The 22,618-nt window shown below is 46.5% G+C and overlaps 1 protein-coding gene across 1 annotated transcript; it reads left to right on the top strand.

The window, feature by feature from the left end:
• Window positions 1-52: 52 nt before the first annotated feature.
• Window positions 53-20,171, top strand: LOC306936781 (COP9 signalosome complex subunit 1). The gene is made up of 14 exons (XM_079520397.1): window positions 53-192; window positions 2,424-2,516; window positions 3,424-3,605; window positions 4,849-5,013; window positions 5,303-5,438; window positions 5,846-5,923; window positions 6,618-6,678; window positions 8,048-8,133; window positions 8,733-8,827; window positions 9,149-9,254; window positions 9,627-9,707; window positions 9,990-10,127; window positions 18,294-18,428; window positions 19,950-20,171. The coding sequence occupies exons 1-14, from the start codon at window positions 160-162 to the stop codon at window positions 20,025-20,027; spliced, it is 1,467 nt and encodes a 488-aa protein (XP_079376523.1). The 5' UTR covers window positions 53-159; the 3' UTR covers window positions 20,028-20,171.
• Window positions 20,172-22,618: the final 2,447 nt, after the last annotated feature.

Below are 22,618 nucleotides of genomic sequence, written 5' to 3' on the forward strand. Positions count from 1 at the left end.
AAAAGGGAACATTGAAGATTTAATTTGAAATCGCGGACCGGAAGCTCTGACTTGACAGCATCTGCACGCACCGGATGTTATCGTGATTCAGAACAACAGGACAGATCTGCAGCCTCTATGTGTGACTGAGGGATATACTCTGACAACAGAACAGAGAAGATGCCGCTGCCCGTGCAGGTCTTCAACTTTCAGGTAAAAAGTTAACTTATTGAAAAGTGTATGATTTATTTATACACGTCGGAATTACACAACGATAGCGCCCCCCCTCCCCTCCAATTCTTCATACCGGTAATTCAACTGTTTCAACTCATGGTAGCCAAATAGCTAGATAAGGCTAACTGTTAGCCAAGTATACATGCCTGGTGGGGAAGCTTTTATAAGAGCTCAAACTGCAGCTGTAGATTTCCTTTAAGAAAACAAGTTGACTGCATATGTCTGTCTGGTGTCTGCTTACTTTGCCTGTTGTACTAGTCCACACGATTTAATTAAGCAAGTATAGCTGTACGTGATTGAGTTGGCTAGCATGCAGCTGCAGTCATTTTTAACATAAGCTGGCTAAGCGAGCATTACTATTTGCTAACCTTGATGTTGCTGCTCATTCATTCATACGAGTGTGAGCTGTCATTCATCGTGTGCATTTCTCGAGCTACTATTAAAGAGAGATTCTGATGAGAGGTGATGGAGTCTGAGGATGCAGAGAGGTGGCGATGAGAGAGATGGAGGAGATGTATGGCACCTGCGGGTGATGGAGGAGTTTGGTTCATAGATTGTGTGTAAGAAAACAAAGCAAAGAATCACTTTCCTTCGCCGTTTTACTAACATCTTTTGGTGCTCTTTAGCATCTTTTCCACTAAAGTCACAATTGCTGCAACAACTGAACATTTGTTCAAAGATTGTTGGACAACCACTTCAGTACATGGTTCTGTCTTCTGGGACTATGTACATGCACTTTCCATGTCAATGTGCACTTTATTGCATAGCACTTGTCTTTAACACCTGGCACTTTAAGGTCAAATGTGCACTTATTGTACTTTTCCTGGTATCGGCTATGTGTATTGTATGTTTTATTGTATTTTAATGTGTTGTTCGATGTAGTGATGACTGTCTATGATGCTGCAATTAATTTGCCTTTCGGGGACTTTAAATAAACTTGAACCTTGATACATCCACGTATGTTAACAGCAGCTGCATCCTATTAAGGTTAGCAAGGAATATCACCTCAAATACTAGCCATGTTTTGCATGGAGAGTGTACTACAGTGTAGGTTGCTGCCTTCAGGAAGGAGATAGTCCTTTGTCCATCAGTCGACTTTCAGGAGTTTGGCCAGGACTAGACTGAGCTGTGGACATTGCTCTTGCCTTTGTCTTTATGTATGTAATTTAGTTTTTCTTTTCTGTTCTTTTATGTCAAATGTGTGTATGTGTTGCATGCAAGGCCACTGGGTCGCAAGACAAGTTGCAAAGTTGCAAACTGACAATAAAGTTGAGTAGTATATCATATCATTTATTTGATCAATTCTGATATAAAAAGGAAACAGAAAAGTCCTATCTGATTGTGTTACACTCACCAACATTGCAGCTGTACGGAGAGCTTGATTATAATCTTTCTATCTGCAAAGTCTTTGTTTCATAAAGATCCACCCTAGACATGTCATGAGCTACTTTCTGTCAAATCATTCTGTGGCGTGCAGGTGATAATTTGGAGTGTTGGAAGCGCTCACTCAATGGTCCTTCGTATCACCTGCAGGAGGCAGCAGGACGTTGCACTATTGAAAACGAGCGCTTCCAAACTCCAACATTCAGAACAATTATAACCAGTGCACAGTATTTATAGCCTGGCTCCAGCCCCTGAATCACTAGCCACACCCATTCAAAATATATATTTAATGAAGTGAAACGAAATGAAAAGTGTCAGGCTAAAGTATTTAGGCATTAGGCATTGCCAGACTGTTGCCTCTCGCAATTTCCAAATGCTTCCGTCATACAGTCTGGAGCAGTGGAAAAGCTATCATGAGTAAAATATAAAGCGGAAGTGGAGCCTCCGAACTTCCGTTTCGTCTTTACCGTCGCGCAAATTTACCCTAATATAAATAGAATACATCTAAGCATATATAGCTTGTTGTTTAGCAGAAAAGGAAATAAAACAATACAATGTATAGTTATTTTAAAATATATTTTCGTGAACGAAAATAGCAGCTTCCTTACTCGGATTTCGGGAGGCTTAGTTCCAGAGTCTGTATAGCATTCGGAGATTGTGAAATAGTTCTCTGGCTAGACTAGGCATTACTAGGTAACAAGCCAGCACAGTACTAGACAGAGCACCATATAGCTGAGATACCAGCTTCTACAAAGATGTTGGTATGGTTGGATCTGAGCGAGCCGAGGGATGTTAGTCTTTGCCTAATGTATTTTTTGTTTTTCCAGGGGGCCGTGGAGCCAATGCAGATAGATGTTGACCCTCATGATGACCAGCAGAATGCTCCAGATAACAACTATATCGTAGATAATCCAACGCTGGTATGCAGATAACTACACAAGTTCACAACACAACAGTGTAGTTTACAATATGTGCAGGAATGCATCAATGCCACTTTTCACTGACAGAGGAAGAATTGCAACCACCAATAGAACACATCTATACTGTCAGTATTGCAACTAAGAGAAAGGGAAATGTCAGTCAGAACTGTGGTGGCCTCACTCTGTAAATTAGATTACATAAATGTATAATAAACTGGTACCGTTGATGGTGAAATTGCATTTTACCCTTCAAGTTCAAGTTCAAGTAGGGGTGTATTAGAATTAGGGATGCACCGGTGTAACGGCCACATATCGGTATCGGACGATATTTGCCGTTATCGGTCAATATCGGTATCTGCAAATCAAACTGACATTAACCGATGGCAGTAGCTGATATTTATCTGTGGTTGATGAGCATCCTTTTATTTTATTTGTTATTTTTAGATCTTTGTTTGTTGCTTTTGTGACTTTATTGATACTTACAGTGGAGAAAGACAGACAGAGGGAGAGACATGCAGCAAAGGTCGTCATGAACGGGACTCGAACACTCAATGCGCTGTCAGGCCAGAGCCTATATGTGGCATGCGCCTGGACCGCTAGGACAGCGGGCGCCCCGATAAGCATACATTTAGCTTTGGCTGTGTTGGTGTGTTCGTTATCTGCAGCCTACCAAGCTGTAGATTCTGAACATTTATTTCTTGTATTGAAGATGTATTTGTTTCCCTGGCACAAGAGGTGGAAATAAAAAACAACAAAACTAAAGAAACATCTCATTATCAGTATTGGCTAAATTGTTATTTTAAACATTGGTATCGGTGTCGGCCAAGAATTTCCATATCGGTGCATCCCTAATCAGAATCCATGTGATTGTAATATGGTTAATGATGTTCTTCCTCTTTGCCTACAGGACCTGGAGCAGTATGCGGCCAGCTACAGTGGCCTGATGAGGATCGAGAGGCTCCAGTTCATCGCTCAGCACTGTCCCCAGCTCCGCGTCGAGGCTCTCAAGATGGCGCTCACCTTCGTCCAGAGGACGTTCAATGTGGACGCGTACGAGGAGATTCATCGAAAGCTCACAGAGGCCTCCCGGTACGTCCGTATGCAGACTGCGTGTGTTTGGGATCATCATGATCGTCTGATGACGGTGTGAAAACAAATGTCAAATAGACATGATGTCTCTGAAGCAGGCCAGGCCGTATTGTTGGGCTTGGTGAACTGTTTGATCCTGGCTGTATAATTAAACATGGCTCAGAGCAAAGCTTTCTGCCGGCTTCTGTTCTGTCATCCTCCTGTCTAAAAGGTTGTTCTCCGTTTAGGTGTTAACTCATTCCCCTCCTAGGGCGAGATTTGGGGCGAGATTAATTAACACCATGGAGGCCCGGGGCGGAGATCTCCGTCAAGTTCAAGGTCATGGTCAAGTGCCCAAGCCGGAGATTGATAAATAGGACGGAGATTAATGATATCAAAACCGATCGCTTCGCTCCACAGCCTAGGAGCGCTTGTTGCCCAATCCGATCACGTGTCAAACAGTGACACGTCATCGAAAATGTTCCCTGCCTGTTTAGCTGACGAAAACGAAAATCTTAAAACGATCATAACTCCCGATCTAAATCATCCCGTCTAATTCTGAAAAAAGATCCTGTGTTTGACGGCCTTCCGCGGTCCAGTCGCTAGTTGCGATAGATTTATTCTTACCTCCCGTTGTTGTCGATCGACTCTAGAGTGGTGTGGCTATTGTTAGCTGCTACACAGACATAGCCTGGCTAATAAGCCAGACTAATATCACACAACACTGTCGCGGTATATCAGTCTGGGCTGGCTCCACTTGGATTTCATTTCCCGGGGAACATTTTCTCTTTGACGCAATTGGTCAGAGCTACTGTCAGTCAAAAGTCTCAAGCATTGAACGTCACTGTACCAAAGCCCGCCTATATTGCATACCGTGTCCCGATTGGTCCGACCTGTTCTCTGCTGTAGGAAAGAGGCGTGCTACTGAGCCTCGCCAGACCGTAATCCGCTGGTAGGCAACTTTTTTTTGCCAACGGCTGATTCGGTCTGGTTTATTAACCAGGCTAACACAGACATGCACAGCAACTTCCGGTGCGCCGGTAAAAGTGGTCCGGGCGCTATAAATGATGGGCACATGGATGAAATGGATTAAATAGTTCCGGGCTACTAAGGTGTTAATGACCACAGATCGCCTAGGGCAAGATTGTCAAATAATATAAGAACAGAACAACAGCCTGAAAAGGTTGGGAACCACGGCACTGAGTTATGTAGAGTCAGTCATGTAAAAACATCCAGTATGTGTTGTTGTACTTGTACACTACAGTGAGGTCCAGGGTGTACCGGACGCAGTGCCTGAAGGAGCAGCGGACCCTCCGGCTCTGGACACAGCCTGGGCCGAGTCTACCCGGAAGAAAGCCCTGCTCAAACTGGAGAAACTAGACACCGACCTCAAGAACTACAAAGGAAACTCCATCAAAGAGAGCATCAGGTACGCTTGGCTCAGAGGCAGCGTTTCATTTTACAAACCCACACTCACACTTTTCTATGTCTCTTTCAAAAGAGACAAGTGTAATTACAGTTCAAGGCACATTTACCTCCTTGTTTACAATGCCTTTATTTACTGAAATCAGCCTAGTATAAGAAGTCAACAATGAAGAGAAGAGAAAACAATCTTGTCAAATGTATTTCCCTTCCACTGTAAAAATAAATAATTCATCATAAATTAAAAACAACAAACTGATTGACCATGGCCTTTGGTTATCTTTCCCTCTTCCCAGGCGAGGACACGATGACTTGGGCGATCATTATCTAGATTGTGGTGACCTCAGCAACGCTCTCAAGTGTTACTCCAGAGCCAGAGACTACTGTACCAGTGCCAAGCATGTCATTAACATGTGTCTTAATGTTATCAAGGTAAATGGCAGGCTTTCTCAAAGCCCAGGGGTGCCTTAGAATACTTTGATAGTATTTGGAATTGATCAACATTCAGTGTAATCACTTAGACCAGGGCTGCCCACACTTTTTTGACTTGAGAGCTACTTTCAAAATGACAAGCTCAACAAGATGTACCCATAAAAAAAATATATTATCCAATAGCTGAAAATTGTTAAACGATGTACCTGAGGGGGCTTTGGAATAGTGTCGATGGCGTTACATATTAGACAAACACACTTGGAATGAAAAAGTTTGAGAACCACTGGTAATAGGTATAGAACATGACATGACTGACAGACTTTCTCCTGTTTAGACTAAAACTGAATGGGATGACAGCATGGTGACTTTGGGTGTAAGAAAAAAAGCTCTCTCTTGTCCTTCTCCAGGTCAGTGTTTACCTCCAGAACTGGTCCCATGTGCTGAGCTACGTCAGCAAGGCTGAGTCTACCCCAGAAATAGCAGAGGTAAGCTAAGCACCATGGTTTGCCACTAACCCGAGTCCCCTTTTTGTTGTTAATGGACTAAGTCCATTTTAACCATGTTAAACCTGGCATCCCAATTCTGGTCATGTTGTAATAGGTGAAAATAGGTGAACAGAGTGTGCGCCCTGAGGACTGGGAGTTCGGGGTTCAAGCCCCAGCCGAGTCATACCAAATAGGCCAATACTATCAAATGGTACTCATTGCCTCCCTGCTTGGCACTCGGCATCAAGGGTTGGATTGAGGGTTGGTCCCTGTGGCATACAGTGCTAGCATCATGTCCAGGATGTGACTTGTACATCAAGCTGCCTCATGCTACACAAACGGGATATAGGCTCCTGACCTATGGGCCACATGGCTCGGGAGTCGGGACCAAGGCGACTTACTTACAAGCTCACAACGCACCACAATGTAACACTTTTATTTTGCGTGTATGGTTTAAATGTATTTAATTTCCTCAAACATACATGTCTGATTATACCTCGGGTATAACTGGTGTCTATTCACACGTGTGTATTGCCTACTTTGACGTGTGTTTTTTTTGTTAGCATGACTGCATGCATTTAAACAAATAATGCAATACCAGTAAGGATTAATTTAGCCACGATGAAACACTACTAGAGTAAATGTGTTTTTCTGAATGTGTTAATTTGTTGTGTATGTGTGTCTTTTGTTCCAGCAAAGAGGAGACAGAGACAGTCAAAACCAATCGGTCCTCACCAAATTAAAATGTGCTGCAGGTAAAGGAATACTGCCATCTCATAAGACTTGCGTTATTCAATATGATTGATGACTTGTGGAACTAGCTATTGGCATATTAACTTGCATTGAGTCTGACCACGGTTCAGGTAAATGTCTGCAATGGTAAACTCAATGCCTGTTTGGATAGTCGCATATTATCGGTTAATGTGAATGTCAATGGTTATTGTCTCCACCAGGCCGAAGGCATGGGGAGAGAGTATGTTTTGCACTCCGTCCGTGTGTGTGTGTGTGTGTGTCCGTCCTTCCTTCCTTCCTTCCGTCCGTCCGTTATCAGCTAATCTCCGCCACCGTTGGCCCGATCCATGCCAAATTTTGCACACACACTCCATGGATGCCAACAACGAACCTCTGCCCCAAATATTCTTCAACGGCCTGTTATAGCGCCACCATGAGGCTGATTTAGGCAAAACACATTTCTGTAGATTACTCGTACACATTTTATCCATACATCACACAATTCGGTATACACTATCTTCATAGTCATGTGATCAACACGGATCTGCACCATTTCCCATCTTCCATCCTGATTGGCTAAGATTGGCTTCCAAAGCTCACATGATTGGTCCGTTTCGAACAAAATGCCACAAAACACAGTGTGCAATTTCCGTGAAATTATACACGCACATTTCCACTAGGCCGAGGACGACATGCCACTAATTTTCTTCCAAATCAGCCTCATGGTGGTGCTATAACAGGCCAATTCCTGTTTTTAGCTATTGATCTGTATACAACTTATGTATGCGCACTCCCTAGAGGCCATGGAAAAACATTGTCTCTGCATCCCTCCACATCTGCCGGTTATAGTGCCACCATGAGGCTGATTTCTGCAAAACACATTGCTTATGTTATTTGCACAGATTTCATCCAAATCTCACGCAAATCGGTACACATGATCTCTGTAGTCATGTGAACAAGACGAGTCTGTTGGATTTCTCAGATTCTACACTGATTGGCTAACATTGCCTTCCAAAGTTTTCAGGAGTGGCCCGTTTTGTTCAAAATGCTGCACATGTCCTGCTCATCCAGAATTCTATCCTCAGAGATGCTATGAGTGATCTGGCTCTGCATTTCCTCAACAAAAGAACAAAAAATTGTTGGAAAAAACAAACAAACAAAAAAACATGTTTATATTACTCCTAAACATTTTGCCAAACATCTCACACAGTCCTATCCTCCTGGTGGAGACCTGTGCCCAGAAGGGCACTTTTTCTAGTTGTAAATGTTCTGCTCAATTTGGTTGGAAGAAAAAAAAAAATGTATGTAATAATAACGATCTACAACTGTATGGTGTTAAGGGGATATTTGACCCTTCATCTTTGTGTACACTGTCTGGGTGCTGTACTGCAGGCCTGGCAGAGCTGGCGTCTCAGAAGTACAAGGCAGCAGCCAAGTGCTTCCTACTAGCCTCCTTTGACCACTGTGATTTTCCAGAGGTGAGTTAACCTATAACACAATAGAGCGTCGCAGTCCCGCCCCCTACCATGGCCCAGGAAATGATTCTCCGTTCATTTTCCTCATAGACATTTCAGAAAGTATTTATTTAAAGACGTTTACGCCGCGGACAAAGCCAACTCGAGTCGTGACAAATCATGACAACAAACACAATATTTTGGGCCGAACAAATAATTAGAAAGAAGAAAAAAACGGGGAGGGTTACAACACTTTTTTTGTTGTTTTTCTTCTTTGTAATTATTTGTTTGGTCCAAAATATTGTTTGTGTTGTCATGAGTTGTCACGACTCGAGTTGGCTTTGTCCGCGGCGTAACCGTCTTTAAATAAATACTTTTTGAAATGTCTATGGGAAAAATGCATTGGGATTCATTTCCTGGGCCATGGTAGGGGGCGGGACTGCGACGCTCTATACCTGGTGACTTTAGCTTCAACAGGCCTACTACAGTATCAATGTTGCTTATTTGACAAACTGCTGTAAACTCCATTCAGAGCAGACCTGTCCCATGCCACACAGTCGGTGGACAGAGTTTAGTTTCTATTGGCTGGTAATGCATTTAATTTATGTTCTCGTGTCTTCCAGCTTCTGTCTCCCAGTAACGTAGCCGTGTACGGAGGTTTCTGTGCACTGGCAACATTCGACAGACAGGAGCTCCAAAAAAATGTCATTTCCAGCAGGTACAGAGACTTCATTCATTCACGGTTGAATTTGGACTAAAACGGAAATATGTTTGTCGACTACCTTTTTTCACTGACGAAAACAAAATAAAAGCTAAATAAAAACTAAGCTTGTATGATGACTAAGACTAAATATATTGACAATTTTGACAAATACAAACTAAAATGTTAAGGGAGGGACTGGTAGAGAAGAGATCCAGTAGAACTAAGAGGACGCGTTGTGAACTTGTAGATCAGATTTTGCCATCTGATGTTGACGTTTCATGATTCCGCAACATTAACGTGTTTTTTGTTTTGTTTTGGTCTCTCTCTCCCATCCAGCACCTTTAAGTTATTTTTAGAGTTAGAGCCACAGGTCCGTGACATCATCTTTACGTTCTACGAGTCCAAGTACGCCTCCTGTCTCAAACTACTGGACGAATTGAGGGTAAGAGCTTTTTTTAAAGCAAACATTTTAAACTCCAATCCTTGCTTCTGGGGGCTACTTGGAACAACATATTTTGAGATGCGGTTCGGCACTGCAGCCAAATACATATCATTTAGGCCGGGGATACGATCCTTGACACGTAAAAGTTTGAGCACCGCTGAATTATATAGCAGCATAGGTTTCTCAGAAAACTGCAAGGATTAGTGTGTGTGTGTGTGTGTGTGTGTGTGTGTGTGTGTGTGTGTGTGTGTGTGTGTGTGTGTGTGTGTGTGTGTGTGTGTGTGTGTGTGTGTGTGTGTGTGTGTGTGTGTGTGTGTGTGTGTGTGTGTGTGTGTGTGTGTGTGTGTGGGGTGTGGGGTGTGTGTCCTCCAGGACAACCTTCTGCTGGACATGTACCTGGCTCCTCATGTCAGAACCCTGTACACACAGATCAGGAACAGAGCTCTAATACAGGTGAGTCCACAGAGAACGCTTGTATTGTTTATTAACCCATTTCTTCACACTAGCTTTTAGTTTTTTGTCTGTCTGACACACACACACACACACACACACACACACACACACACACCTCACCTTGACTCAGACGGGCTGCTATTTACCTTACTGACACGTACGAGTTAAAGACAAACTCACATCTCTCATTCGCTTCCCATGTCTTTCTATCTCCTGTTCGCCCATCCAGACATTAATCTCTCATTCTCTCTCTCTCTCTCTCTCTCTCTCTCTCTCTCTCAGTATTTCAGCCCATACGTGTCGGCAGACATGATGAACATGGCCCAGGCCTTCAACACCACAGTACCTGCTCTGGAGGACGAACTCACACAGCTGATTCTAGAAGGACTCGTCAACGGACGCATCGACTCCCACAGCAAGGTAACACACGCACGGCACGTTTAGACAACCGTTTCCCCCAGAAATGCTAGAGTTTTATGGGTCCCTTTATTTTATTTTTTTAAATTATTATTTCAAAACCTTTTCAAAAAACATTTCTAATTCATTTCCAACATTTTCATGAATCAGAAACATTTTCAAAAACATTTTCTTTCTAGTAATGTTATGAAGAAATGAGCAAAGAATCAAAGAAATTCCATAAAGTAGAAAACAAGTGTTTAAAGGACCACTTCACCACTTTTCAACCCATCTTCATATAATTGGTCCTCACTAATGTTCATGATAAAATACAAAAAAAAAATCTATTCAGTCTGTGTCTCATAGCAGGGCTGTGGGCAGTTCAGAAACCCGTCCACCAGTGACATGTTAGGCAGATTATTTTCTAAACAAGATTTAAAAAAATATATAAATTTAGATTTGTATTATCGTGAGAACGGGGGCTTCCATTTTCGCATTACAACTTTTCAGGAATAGAAAGCCTGCACTTTCTATTAGCTTGGATTCCCCATCGATGATGTCACTGGTGGACGGGTTTCTGAACTGCCCACAGACCTCCTATGAGACACAGACTGAGTAGAAAAACATGTGTGGCATATTATCATGAACATTGGTGAGGACCAATTATATGGAGATAGGCTGAAAAGTAAATAAAATAGCCGATCTATCTGCTATTTTCACTAGTTTTGGTCCCGGGGAGACATTCTCCAAAATGTATCTTTTGGGCAATGGCAAAGTCCCGTTGCATTCTCACTTTTTATTCTGCTTTTAGACGGAGGCACAATTGATTTAAAACGCTGTAGTGTACATGCCAGGTGCTTACAGCAGGTGGCGGTGACGCACTGACAGACAGACCAGGCATGCAGAACCACTTCCGTTGTATTTCCTATCACACGACTGTTTACATTCACCATTATCGTTTTGCGGCTCGCTAAATTTGTATTCCTAGGATGAGTGGGGCGAGCAGGGAACGCTTACTCATCCTAGGAACTCAAATATCGCCTACGGCTCTGCACCGATGTAATAAACATACGGGAAGTGAGCCATGATGTCACACGTTTTGCGGATTCACCGTTTACAAATATAGAGCACCTCAAGAAGCACCCTAAATGTCTACTATCGAGACCAATCGATCCAGTTTAACCCATTTTGGACTGAAGTCGATTTAAAAAAAGGCTTCTAAATCCTAAATTTTTTCTGAAAAACTATAGGTTACGAAGGTAACCCTGGTTAATTAAATAAACAAGCGAGGAAGCTCGCTATGAAGATTGCGTCTTCTGACGTGATCACAGAAGCATTCTAATACACTCACAGGCAATCCATTGGCTGGGTCTGAGACTAAGGTGCACCTTGACCACCCCCCCAGGTAAAGGTGATAAAGGTGCCAATAAACCAATTAGTCTCCACTTCAAACATGTGGAACCTTCTCATGAGGCATTGCCTACAAGAAGGGCGTTTTGGCGAGCTTCCTCGCTTGTTTATTTAATTAACCAGGGTTACCTTCGTAACCTATAGTTAATTTAAACTAAACTGCACGAGGAAGCTCGCTATGAAGACCCGATACACTCCCTTCTTGCCACCACAAAGTCTAGACTCACGGGTCCCGACCTCTGCCTGTAGGGTGACGGGAGCGAAAAACCACCCGGCTCAAAAAGCCGGCGGAAAAAGGAAGGAACCTCGGACCCAGGGCCACTCCACTCAGAGGCCCGATAGATCCAAACCTTACTTTGAAGCCACGCTGAGGACAGCATGCGCCACTGGCGCAGCCGTCACATCCAATCTGTAAAAATTGGCAAACGTCGAGGAGGATGCCCAGCTCGCAGCCGTACACACCTCCTGGATAGACACTCCCCTGGAGAGAGCCCAGGACGTCGCCATACCCCTCGTGGAGTGCGCCTTCACCCTTATGGGAGGCTGCAAACCCCTGGCCGAGTAAGATCGTTCTATGGCTTCCACTATCCATTGTGAGATCCTCACCTTGGATACTGCCTTCCCCAAGGTCTTGGGGGCCCAGGACACAAACAACTGAGTTGTCTTCCTGTGTGCCGCCGTCCTGTCCATGTAAGTTCGTAAAACCCGTACAGGGCACAGAGTATGCCTCCTCTCATCCTCTGCCGAGGAAAAAGGAGGAGGACAGAATTCCACCAGGTCCACCGGTATACAGGTGGTCAACTGGTTCTTAGGCACAAAAGCCGGGTTGGTCGTAATGACCACCCTCGTCCTGTCCACGGAAAAACGTGTGCACTCCTCGCTTACTGAAAAAGCGTGAATGTCACCGACCCGTTTAGCAGTCACCAACGCCAGCAGTAGCGCCGTTTTCAACGACAAAAACTGCAGCCCCACTGACGCCAACGGCTCGAATGGCGGTCGAGACAAGGAGTCCAAAACCAGCGCGAGGTCCCACGAAGGAACCATAGACTTCGGTACCTGGAGGAGGCGCATCGCACCGGCCATATACCGACGCACTAGAGGGTGCACCCAGACAGTGCCATTCCCGAATCCAACATGGCAGGCCGAAATAGCCGCCAGGTAGACCTTCAGGGAGTTGTAAGACAGGCCCTTGTCCATCAGACTCTGAAGGAAAGACAGAATCACTTTCACAGATGCCTGAAAAGGCACCGCCTGCGTCTGTAGACACCATTTCTCAAACGCACGCCACCTCCCGTCGTAGGCCTCCCTGGTTGACCGAGCTCTCGCACTCTGTATAGTGTTGATGACACTCTGCGGCAGGCCTTCCGCGTCAAGGTTCATCCTCTCACGGGCCAAGCCCATAGATCCAGGTCTTCCGGCCGTGGATGGAAGATTTCCCCCTTCGCTTGCGTCAGCAGATCCCTGCGCAGCGGGAGCTGCCACGGATGGTCGTAGAGGAGAGGTGATATCTCCGACCTCCAAGAGCCCCACCCTGGAGCTATCAGTATTACCGCTAGGCCCTGGGTTCTCACTCTCTCCAGGACTGGAGATATCAGGGAAATGGGAGGGAACGCGTACAGCAGACTTCCGGGCCAGACGTGCGCTAGCGCGTCTAGGCCCAGAGACTCCTGTCCCGCTATGGAGAAGAACTCCGGGCATTTCGCGTTCTCCCCCGAGGCGAACAGGTCCACTTGTGGTCGGCCGAACCTGTCCCAGAGCTGAGCTGCCACCGCGTCGTGTAGGGACCAGTCCGCATAGTGGCACCTCCCTCTGGACAGAAGATCCGCTCCCCTGTTCAGTATCCCCGGGACGTGGGAGGCTCTGATTGACCTCAAATGTGTGTCGCACCACAGAGTCAGGTCTTGTGCTAGCGCATGCAGCAGGCGGGATCGTAGTCCCCCTTGCTTGTTGACGTAGCACATGGTCGTCGTATTGTCCGTCCTGACCAGGACGTGACAATCCTTGATGAGGGGTTCGAAGTGTCGTACGGCTAACCATACTGCCATCAGCTCTAGATAGTTGATGTGGGCGGTCCTCAGTTCGTCGCCCCACACTCCCCTGGCAGTTCTGCCCTCGTGGGTGGCGCCCCACCCAGTCATACTGGCATCCGTAGTGATGATCTTCCTCGACACGACCAGACCCATGGACACCCCTTCGGAAAGAAATGACCTGTCTCTCCATGGATGCAGCGCCGATATACACTCCGTTTGGACTGTAACCAGGCGATGACGGCGATCGTTGGGCACCCTGAGTGAGAGCATCCACCTCTGAAAAGGTCTCATGTACAGTCTGCCTAACCGTAACACGGTTATAGCAGAAGCCATGAGTCCCGCCATTTTCTGGCACGTACGAAAAGGGACCCTGCGTCCCACCTGGAACGAGCTCGCGCACTTCAGAACGGAAGTCATTCTGTCCTGTGACAGCCGAGCCGTGAGGGAGACAGAGTTCAGTGTTAAACCTATGAAGTCTGTTGACCTCGCTGGTATGAGCACGCTCTTTTCGTAGTTCAGACTGAAACCCAGAGACTGCAGGTGACTCACTACCCAGCTGGTGTGGAGTCGTGCCTCGCTTTCCGACTGCGCAAGCAGGAGCCAGTCGTCGATATAGCTCGCTATGCGAACTCCCCGTTGTCTCAAAGGGGCTATGGCCGCTTGAGTACACTTCACAAACACTCGGGGGCTCAAGGACATCCCGAAAGGGAGAACTAGGTATTCGTAAACCCGTCCTCCGAACCCGAACCGCAGGAACTTCCTGTGCGGCGGGTAAATCGGGACATGAAAATAGGCGTCCTTGAGGTCCACTGACGTGAACCAATCCCCTTTGCGTATCATGCGTAACAGTGCCGCATTTGTCAGCATCTTGAAACGAAAATCCTTCAGATATCGGTTGAGGGCTCGGAGGTCCAGAATAGGACGCATCCCCCCCCCTTTTTTCTTTACCAGAAAATACCGACTGTAGAAACCGTTTAGGCTCTGATCTGGAGGTACTTCCTGAATGGCATTCTTGGCCAGCAGGGAAATTATTTCGTTTCGCAAAATGACGGCTGCCTGTCCGCTTGCCTGAGAGAATATTACCTTCTCGAATGTGGGTGGTTCTGCGGAGAACTGCAGCTTGTAGCCTTTCCTCACGGTGTCCACCACCCAGGTGTGTGCGCCGCACTCTATCCATTTTGAAACGCACCGCGTCAGAGGATTTATTGTCAGCCCTACTCTTTTTTGAGTTAGAGTGGGTGCCTCCCGCGGCAGGCATTGTGTTACCTTGGTTAACACTGGCACCATGTTCAGCCGTGGTAAAACGGCGCCCCCTAGCGACGGGGCCATCAAACTGGCATGGTGCTTGTGCCTTTTTGCAGCGCTCTGATGCGCTGTCAAAATATCTGCGTTTCGTCCGACTGCCGCGGGTCGTTTCATTGACCTGCGTGGCAGTGGGCTCATACCCCGTGTGTTCTGGCAAGGATTCAAACATTTTGTTCCACACAACATTTTTATTTGAATCAGGGAGGGGGACAGGGGAGGTACAGTATGCAACGACATTTTTTTCGCAAAAATCGGTGCAACAACGCTCATTCTGTCCGGTGCTCTCTGCGCTAGTGGCGTAAAGCCCGAGGCTACTACGCCGCCAGCGTAAGCTCTTCCCAGAACGTGGGGGCGGAGGGAGACGGATTCCATCAACGTCTCCCCGAGGCTCGGCGCAGTGTCATTTACGCTGCTGCTTGTTGTTGTTGTGCACGTGGCGTTGACGCTTCCGTCCCGCCGCCGCGGAAGGAGGCTGGCCGTGAGGCCCGTTGTCCTTCTTGCGATCCTGCTGTGACTGTTGTCGGTGTTGGTGTTGGTACTGGCCTCCCGAAGCAGAGGGGGCTCTGGCAGCCGCTGGAGCCTTGAAAGGAGGCCTGGAGCCGCGCTCCCTCTCGTTGTCCCTCCGGTTCATAGAGCGGCCATACGAGGATCTATTTCTTTTGTTACCTGGCGGAGGCTTTTTCTCCGTCGGCATGAAAGCCTGCGCCGCCTGCTTCTTTTTCTCTCTATCTTCGTGTCTGGCCGTGAGATCGGCCACCGTGCCAGAGAAAAGATTGTCTTGCAGGATGGGTTGGTCCAGGAGAGAGGCTCTCTCTTTGGTTTCGGAGTGGTTTAGCCATCTAGCCCGTTCTAGTACTACTAGAGTAGCCATTGTCTTTCCCGTCATCTCCGTGTTGTACCTTGTCAGCGCGAGCGCCTCTTTATGGAGCCTCCGTAGCTCGTAGAGCTGCTCCAGATTCAATGCCTCTCCCGATGTTTTGAAAATGTGGGAGACAGAGCCCTGGAGTAGTGTGATGGCGTTGATGGCTTTCACGGAGCCCGTAAGCGTCGCGTATGCCTTCTTCACCATTGTGGACATGTCGTTTTCCTGTGTGAGAGCGAATTTCGGCTCCTTTGGTGGGGCGACTTCGGGGACATGTAGGAGATGAGAAGCCAGGAATCTGTCCATCTCGGGCAGAGATTCCAGACCCACTTTCTTCATGGCGACACAATCAAGCTCTTTCTTATGTGTGGGTAGGAAGGAGTGGGTGTAGGGGTGCTCCCAGGATTCACCGAGCGCCCCCGTGAAACCCTTAGCCAAGGGTAGGATCTGTTTGGCTCGGGGAGCGTCCGGATCCTTACCGAAATCATCCCAGGCCGTGTCCGTCGCAGCCGCCGCTGGAGTAGCTTCAGCTGGCCACGTTAGACCGCTGCGTTCAGTAGCCTTCTTGAAGACATCAATCAGCTCTGACTTGTCCATCTCGAGGACGACTCGGGACCGAGCAGGGGCTCGGTTCTGAGCATCGGTCTGGGGTGCCGTGTCAGGCACCGCCGTGCTCTGTGGCTCGGTTTCATCCGGAGCTGTTGTAGCCAGAGCCTCAGTCCCAGCCCGGGGCTTGGGCTCAGTCCGGGCCGCCGTCTGAGGCGGCATTCCTGCGATGAGAGTGGCTCTGAGGCGTCCCTCAGACTCCGATTCTGACTCACTCTCAGAAGAGCCCTCAGAGTAGGAAGAAGAGGAGCTACCGCTGGAGCTCTGGCTCCGGTCTCCCTCCGAGGACTGTTCTTCATCGCCGGCGTGTTGCTCGACAGGGGAAGGACGATCTGTGCGCCTCGTACGTTGGCGAGGCGGGGAGTGCGGGATTTCGGCAGCCGCTGGAGCCGTAACCTCGTCAGCCAGAGCTTTCCTAGCTGCTTGTTTGGCTTTCTTAACCGCCCGCTTCGCGCGGGAAGTAGACGGTAGGTCGGCATAATCACCCTCAGAGTAACGAGCGGGGTCCAATGCGTCCCGTCTCTCCTCCGCCAATTGATCGGCCACCTCTCGGTCGTCTGCCGGTTCTGGTTGTCGGATGGCTCCGTCGAAGAACTGCTTAGCACGCACTAGCCTGCGGGTTATGATGCGTGCGTCGACGCCGTCACACAGGGAGCAGGCACCCGGGTTATGAACGGCGTCGAAAGCGTGCTGCAGGCCCAAACAACGGACACAGTCCTCGTGTTTGTCCTCGCCGGCCATCCAGTTGGAGCATGTCTCACAGTGCTTCTGCAGCACCGCGGGCTTATCATTAGCCTTGCGACGTTGGTTTCTGCTCTTCCCCGACATCACTGCTTTAGCGTTCTGCAGGCCGTTAGCAGGAGTAGTACGAGGGGAGGGTAGCTTAGCGGGATGCTAACAATAGCTAGCACCGGGCGTCCTTTTGCAGGAACCAAGCTAAGTTGTTATTAGCTTAGCTTTAGCAGGCTTGTGGCTAGTCAGGGCCGTGTGCTGGCCGTCCAACTAGTAGCCAGCGTAGCTGTAGCTAGTAGCTAGCTTAGCTGTCACTAGAATATAGTGTAGCTGTCGCTAGATTTTTAATCAGGGCCGTTTGCTGGCCGTCCGATTATCAGAATAGAATTTTATAGTGCAAGGAAATTCTTAACCTCAAAGTCAGGAACTCACCAGTGGTGCAGTTTGTGGAACCAGAATTCGCTCCTGTCCTAGTAAACTCAAACACACTGAAGTCAAGACTTTGTAGCAATGCATGTGATCTTCATGAGAAGTTACACAGAAGTGGAGACTAATTGGTTTATTGGCACCTTTATCACCTTTACCTGGGGGGGTGGTCAAGGTGCACCTTAGTCTCAGACCCAGCCAATGGATTGCCTGTGAGTGTATTAGAATGCTTCTGTGATCACGTCAGAAGACGCAATCTTCATAGCGAGCTTCCTCGTGCAGTTTAGTTTAAATTAACCTATGTTTCTATGTCAGTGGTGCTCAACCTTTTTCATGTCAAGGACCCCCAGAATTATCTCTATTGGGCCACAGACCCCCATCTCAAAATATGTAGTTCCAGGGACCCCCCCAGAAGCAAATATTTTAGTTAAAAATGTTTGCTCTGAAATATATATTCAATGATTTGTGCCACATTTTAACGATTTAAAAAAAATAGCAGATCTACAAGCTCGTAGCGCGCCACTCTGTGGCGCGCTATGAGCTTGTAGATCTGCTATTTTTCAATAGCTAAATTATATCATAATGGCTAAGACACCAAAAGGGGTTCCCGCCCAAAATGGATTAAGAGAGTCCTCCTGAAGTTTGTTCCATTTGTGCAGAGCACGGCAAATGACGGCAGTCTTTCCTTGTTCACGTTCATACGTGTACTGGTATATCTAATGTGTGTCTGTGCACGTGTTGAACGAAATGCCATGGGTCTTTTGTTGTACGGTTAGATTCTATAATCCCTAACATGGCCTTTCGTTGTGCTGCTGATAGATTCTGTATGCCCGTGACGTGGACCAGAGGAGCCACACCTTTGAGAAGTCCGTCCACATGGGCAAGGAGTTTCAGAGACGAGCCAAAGCCATGATCCTCAGAGCAGCCGTGCTGCGCAACCAGATCCACGTCAAGGTAAAAAAAATAAAAGAATATAGATACATTCTGATGTGAAATTGAGCTTTTCACTGCACAACAAAAAAACCGAATGCTGCTAAATTGTGTGAAATCGGTGATTGTAATCGGCCCCCAAAAAACATGATTGGAGCACTTCTACTGCATGTGCACACACTTAGCCTGGCTAATTAGCCAGACTCAAATCACACTGTCGTGTGGTATTTGAGTCTGGAGATGCTGTGTATGGATCTTGTTTCCTGGGGGGCGGGTTCAAACATTTTCTCTTTGACGCAATTGGTCAGAGCTACTGTCAGTCAAAGGTCTCAAGCATTGAACGTCACTGTACCAAAGCCCGCCCATATTGCATACCGTGTCCCGATTGGCCACACCAGTTCTCTGGTGTAGGAAATGGGCGTACAATTGAGCCTCTCCAGACCGTAATCCGCCGGCAGGCAATTTCTTTTGCCAACGGCTGATTCGGTCTGGCTTATTAGCCAGGCTAGCACACGCTGCCCATCTGATTTATTTTTTTTGCCAACCTTTTCTAAAGCATGTGAAAGCGTTGTGAAATTCTAACTACCTCTTCAATTTACATGATTGCAAAGCTGAAACTGTACGTTTGAGTTGTGTCGCTACTTGAGGCGTAGTCGTTGCGTGTATGAGAATTTTATTTTATTTTATTGATGGTGAGCAATGCAACAAGTCTCTGTACGTGTGTGTGTATGTACAGTACGTACGTCTATAATCCACGTAACTCGAAAACCGTTCCCCCCCACACAACTTCAAATTTGACACACGCGTTCCCACACCCCCACAGGGAGTGCAGTGACCGGTTTCGAGTCCGTCGGATACACCGCTGTCCAGAACCAGCACAAAAGCCTCTGCCCGGGCTCTGGACCTGTTCACCCCTATATCTCCATATGGTGCCTGTTCTGACAAGCCTGCATACGTAGACTCCATATTTGGGCATGCCTGACAAAGAACTCCATATATGGGCATAATAGGGACACAGACATAACTGGGTGGGCATGCATTTCCAACTTGCATCGTTCCAAGTAGGCCAGTGCCAAATCTAGTCACACATAATGCACGGTGCAAAAAATAAGTGACAACACACTCGTTAGACAACATAACATCCGGTCGCAGATTTTTGGCTCTTCAAAATAAGGGTTGAACGGAGGGGAAAGAGACAAAAATTCGGCCCGGACATTTTTGGGTAATTCGGCCCAGACTGGCCCACCACAACAAGCGTGCAGATACTCTGCTGACTTTTCGGGTTGAGGCCCATATAAACACTTGAAATACAAGCCCTTAACACCACCACATTTACAGTACAACATCAATGATACACAACCAACAGACAGACAACGAATTTAACATTTGGCCCACCAGGCCAAATGGCACATCCTGTGGCCAGTCCACCCCTGGAGTGAGTTAAGAGAAATGCTTTCCACAAAAGTTGTGTTCTGTGGTAGTAGTGGCTCCAGTTTATTGTACAGAAAGTCATCATGTCTTTTTTTCCTTCTCTGTCTTCTTCAGTCGCCACCGAGGGAGGGTGGCCAAGGAGAGCTCACACCTGCCAACACCAGCCAAACCCGGATGAGCACCAACATGTGACGACGCTAGCCATGCTTCAGCTACCGACCCGGAGCAATAACCACAAAACTCCTGTTGTTTGCCTGTTGTTGGGGATGCGGGGGTCACATAACTGTATATAAAGTTGTGTTAAAGGACAGTAAATAAAAATATAAGAATACAGGACTTAAACTGTTTTTTTTCCCAGGATACCCTTAGAAAAAGGTATCGTCCCATATTTCCGCATCTTTTTATATATATTTTTTATCCCACGATTTTGTAACCCATTTTTCACCCCGTGTCAATTATCTAATGTGATCCTGGGCTCTACACACCCTCCGCCAACCTAGTCCCCATGTATGGGGGACATGGGGAGAGCAACGGACTTGAACTCATGCTTCCTTCATGCCTGAGTGTCCAAGTTGCTCCTTTACACCTGACAGGGGGGAGTTTCCCTGGTTGGACGTAGCGCGTGGAAGGAACACGTTATTCCAACCAGTTTCTTTACCCTCCATCAGGCGCATCAGGCTGGCCAGGGGGAGGCAGTTTGGAGACCAGGATTACTGCATTTTTTTGTGAGGGTACCTACCCTAGGGGACACGGGGAGAACATGCAAACTCCACACAGAAAGGCCCTTTCGCCAAACCCCGCCTCGGGTATGGGCACTGATGACGCGCAGGAGGAAACACGCCCCCAGCGTCCCGAGTGGGAATCGCACCCAGGACCTTCTAGCTGTGAGGCGACAGCACTACCAACTGTGCCACTGTGGCTGTGCCCGTCTTTTTTAAGAGCCCTAATGACAGCAACAGCCCAACAAGGTTTGAATGAAATACAAATGAAATTAAAAGCAGAAAAAGCATCTGTCATTGTAGATTTTAACCAATTGGCTATTCAAAATGTGCAGATATGCAAGCAGCAGGCAGCAGCCACTTCATAAGGCCAAATACATTTTGGGGGTCTTTGACATAAACGTTTGAAAACCACTGATTTAGCAACATCTGTTTTTTGTTAAGATTGAGAAGACATTTGTAGAATCTGTAGAAGGTCTTAATGGGTCAAATAAATGTGCAAATTAAAGTAATGCTCTGCCTCACTCTCTGGAGTCCAGTAGACTTTCACCATTCACTACTATGAGATTCATTACTGTCACTAATGCATGGATCAGTGGTGGTAGAAATGCACGATTATTCCAAATGAAAAGTATATTTCACATAAAACTGTTCATATAGTTGTCTCTCAATTCATATTGATTTATTGCTGTGACTAATAAACAACACTTGGAAGAATGGGTCCCTGAGCAATGTGGATCGCTTCAACAGTACTATGGTAAATTTATATAGCACCTTTATCCAAGGCGTTTTTACATAGATTGTGCATCAATTCACACACCGATGGCGGTGGAACCATGCAAGGCAATAACCAGCACATCAGGAGCAATTAGGGGTTCAGTGTCTTGCTCAAGGACACTTTGACACTAACTCTGGGGGAGCCCGGGTTTGAGCTGGCAACCTTGTGGTTACCATCCAGCCACTCTACCCCTGAGCCACCCCACCGCACTGCTGAGAGTGCCCAAATGATGTTATAGTATTCTACTGATCAGATTCTCAGCACAGATTTCATGTTCAAATCAGAATGTCAATGTGACATTACTAACTGAAGGCTAACATACAACAAAATAATAATCCTAAAGGAAGAGTATATCAATCAGTTAAAGTGAAGGTAAGTCTGGGTAGTGCAGTTGGTAGAGCTAGTCTTTTGACCACAAAGTCATGGGTTCAATCAGTCAACTCAGTGCTGTGAAGAAATGTGTGTGGTTGGTTGTAACGAGAAAATTGGTAAAAAGCAAGAATTGAAGATGCTATGATTAGCACTAAGGAAGGAAATCAATTGTGTTGTACAAAAAATGGCTAAAGATCCTTTGGAAAGGTTTTGTGAGTGTATTTCTTGACTTATTGTTGTTCACACACGTGTGTATGTGTATCTGGGAAGCAATTATTGACAGCCGCAAGAGGAACATTTTAAAGTTTGAGGACTAGTAGCGTGCACAAGTTTGTGCTATTGTCATTAACAATGCATTGGGCATTTTAGTTAAATAACTCACAAACTAAAAACTTGCAGGTAGCATGTGGTTCAGTGAGTTAGGTCATTGGCTACATGATATGGAGGTTGTGGGTTCAAACCCCACTCAAGTCTTTACTTTCAGGACCGATTTCTAGAAGAACAACTTCAAAACTAAAAAAGCAGCCTTGACTGGTACCAATGGTGCAGTGGGCTAGTCAAACGGGACACCACAGGATACCTTGACAGTTCAAACAATGTGTTGCGTTTGTAAATAAACCATCGATGTGTGAGCATTAGTAGTGTGATTATTTTATTTGCCAAAATCTGACATTGACCCCCATTATAAATTTGAAAGTGCTATTTCTAAAACTATGAAACATTTCAAAGATTCATTTTCAGGCAAACATGTCCACCGTAAGATGAACCTAAATAGGTACGCTTTTTCGTCACGCTTTTTCGTTTAGGTTCCGTAAGATGAACCTAAATAGGTTTGAATGGGGTTTCTAGGTGTAAGTATGTAGGACTAGTATCATGCCAAAGTTTGTGCTATTGCCATTAAGAATGCATTGGGC

Source organism: Electrona antarctica (genome assembly GCF_951216825.1).
Source record: "Electrona antarctica genome assembly, chromosome: 14".
In the NCBI taxonomy this organism is placed as follows: Eukaryota; Metazoa; Chordata; class Actinopteri; order Myctophiformes; family Myctophidae; genus Electrona; species Electrona antarctica.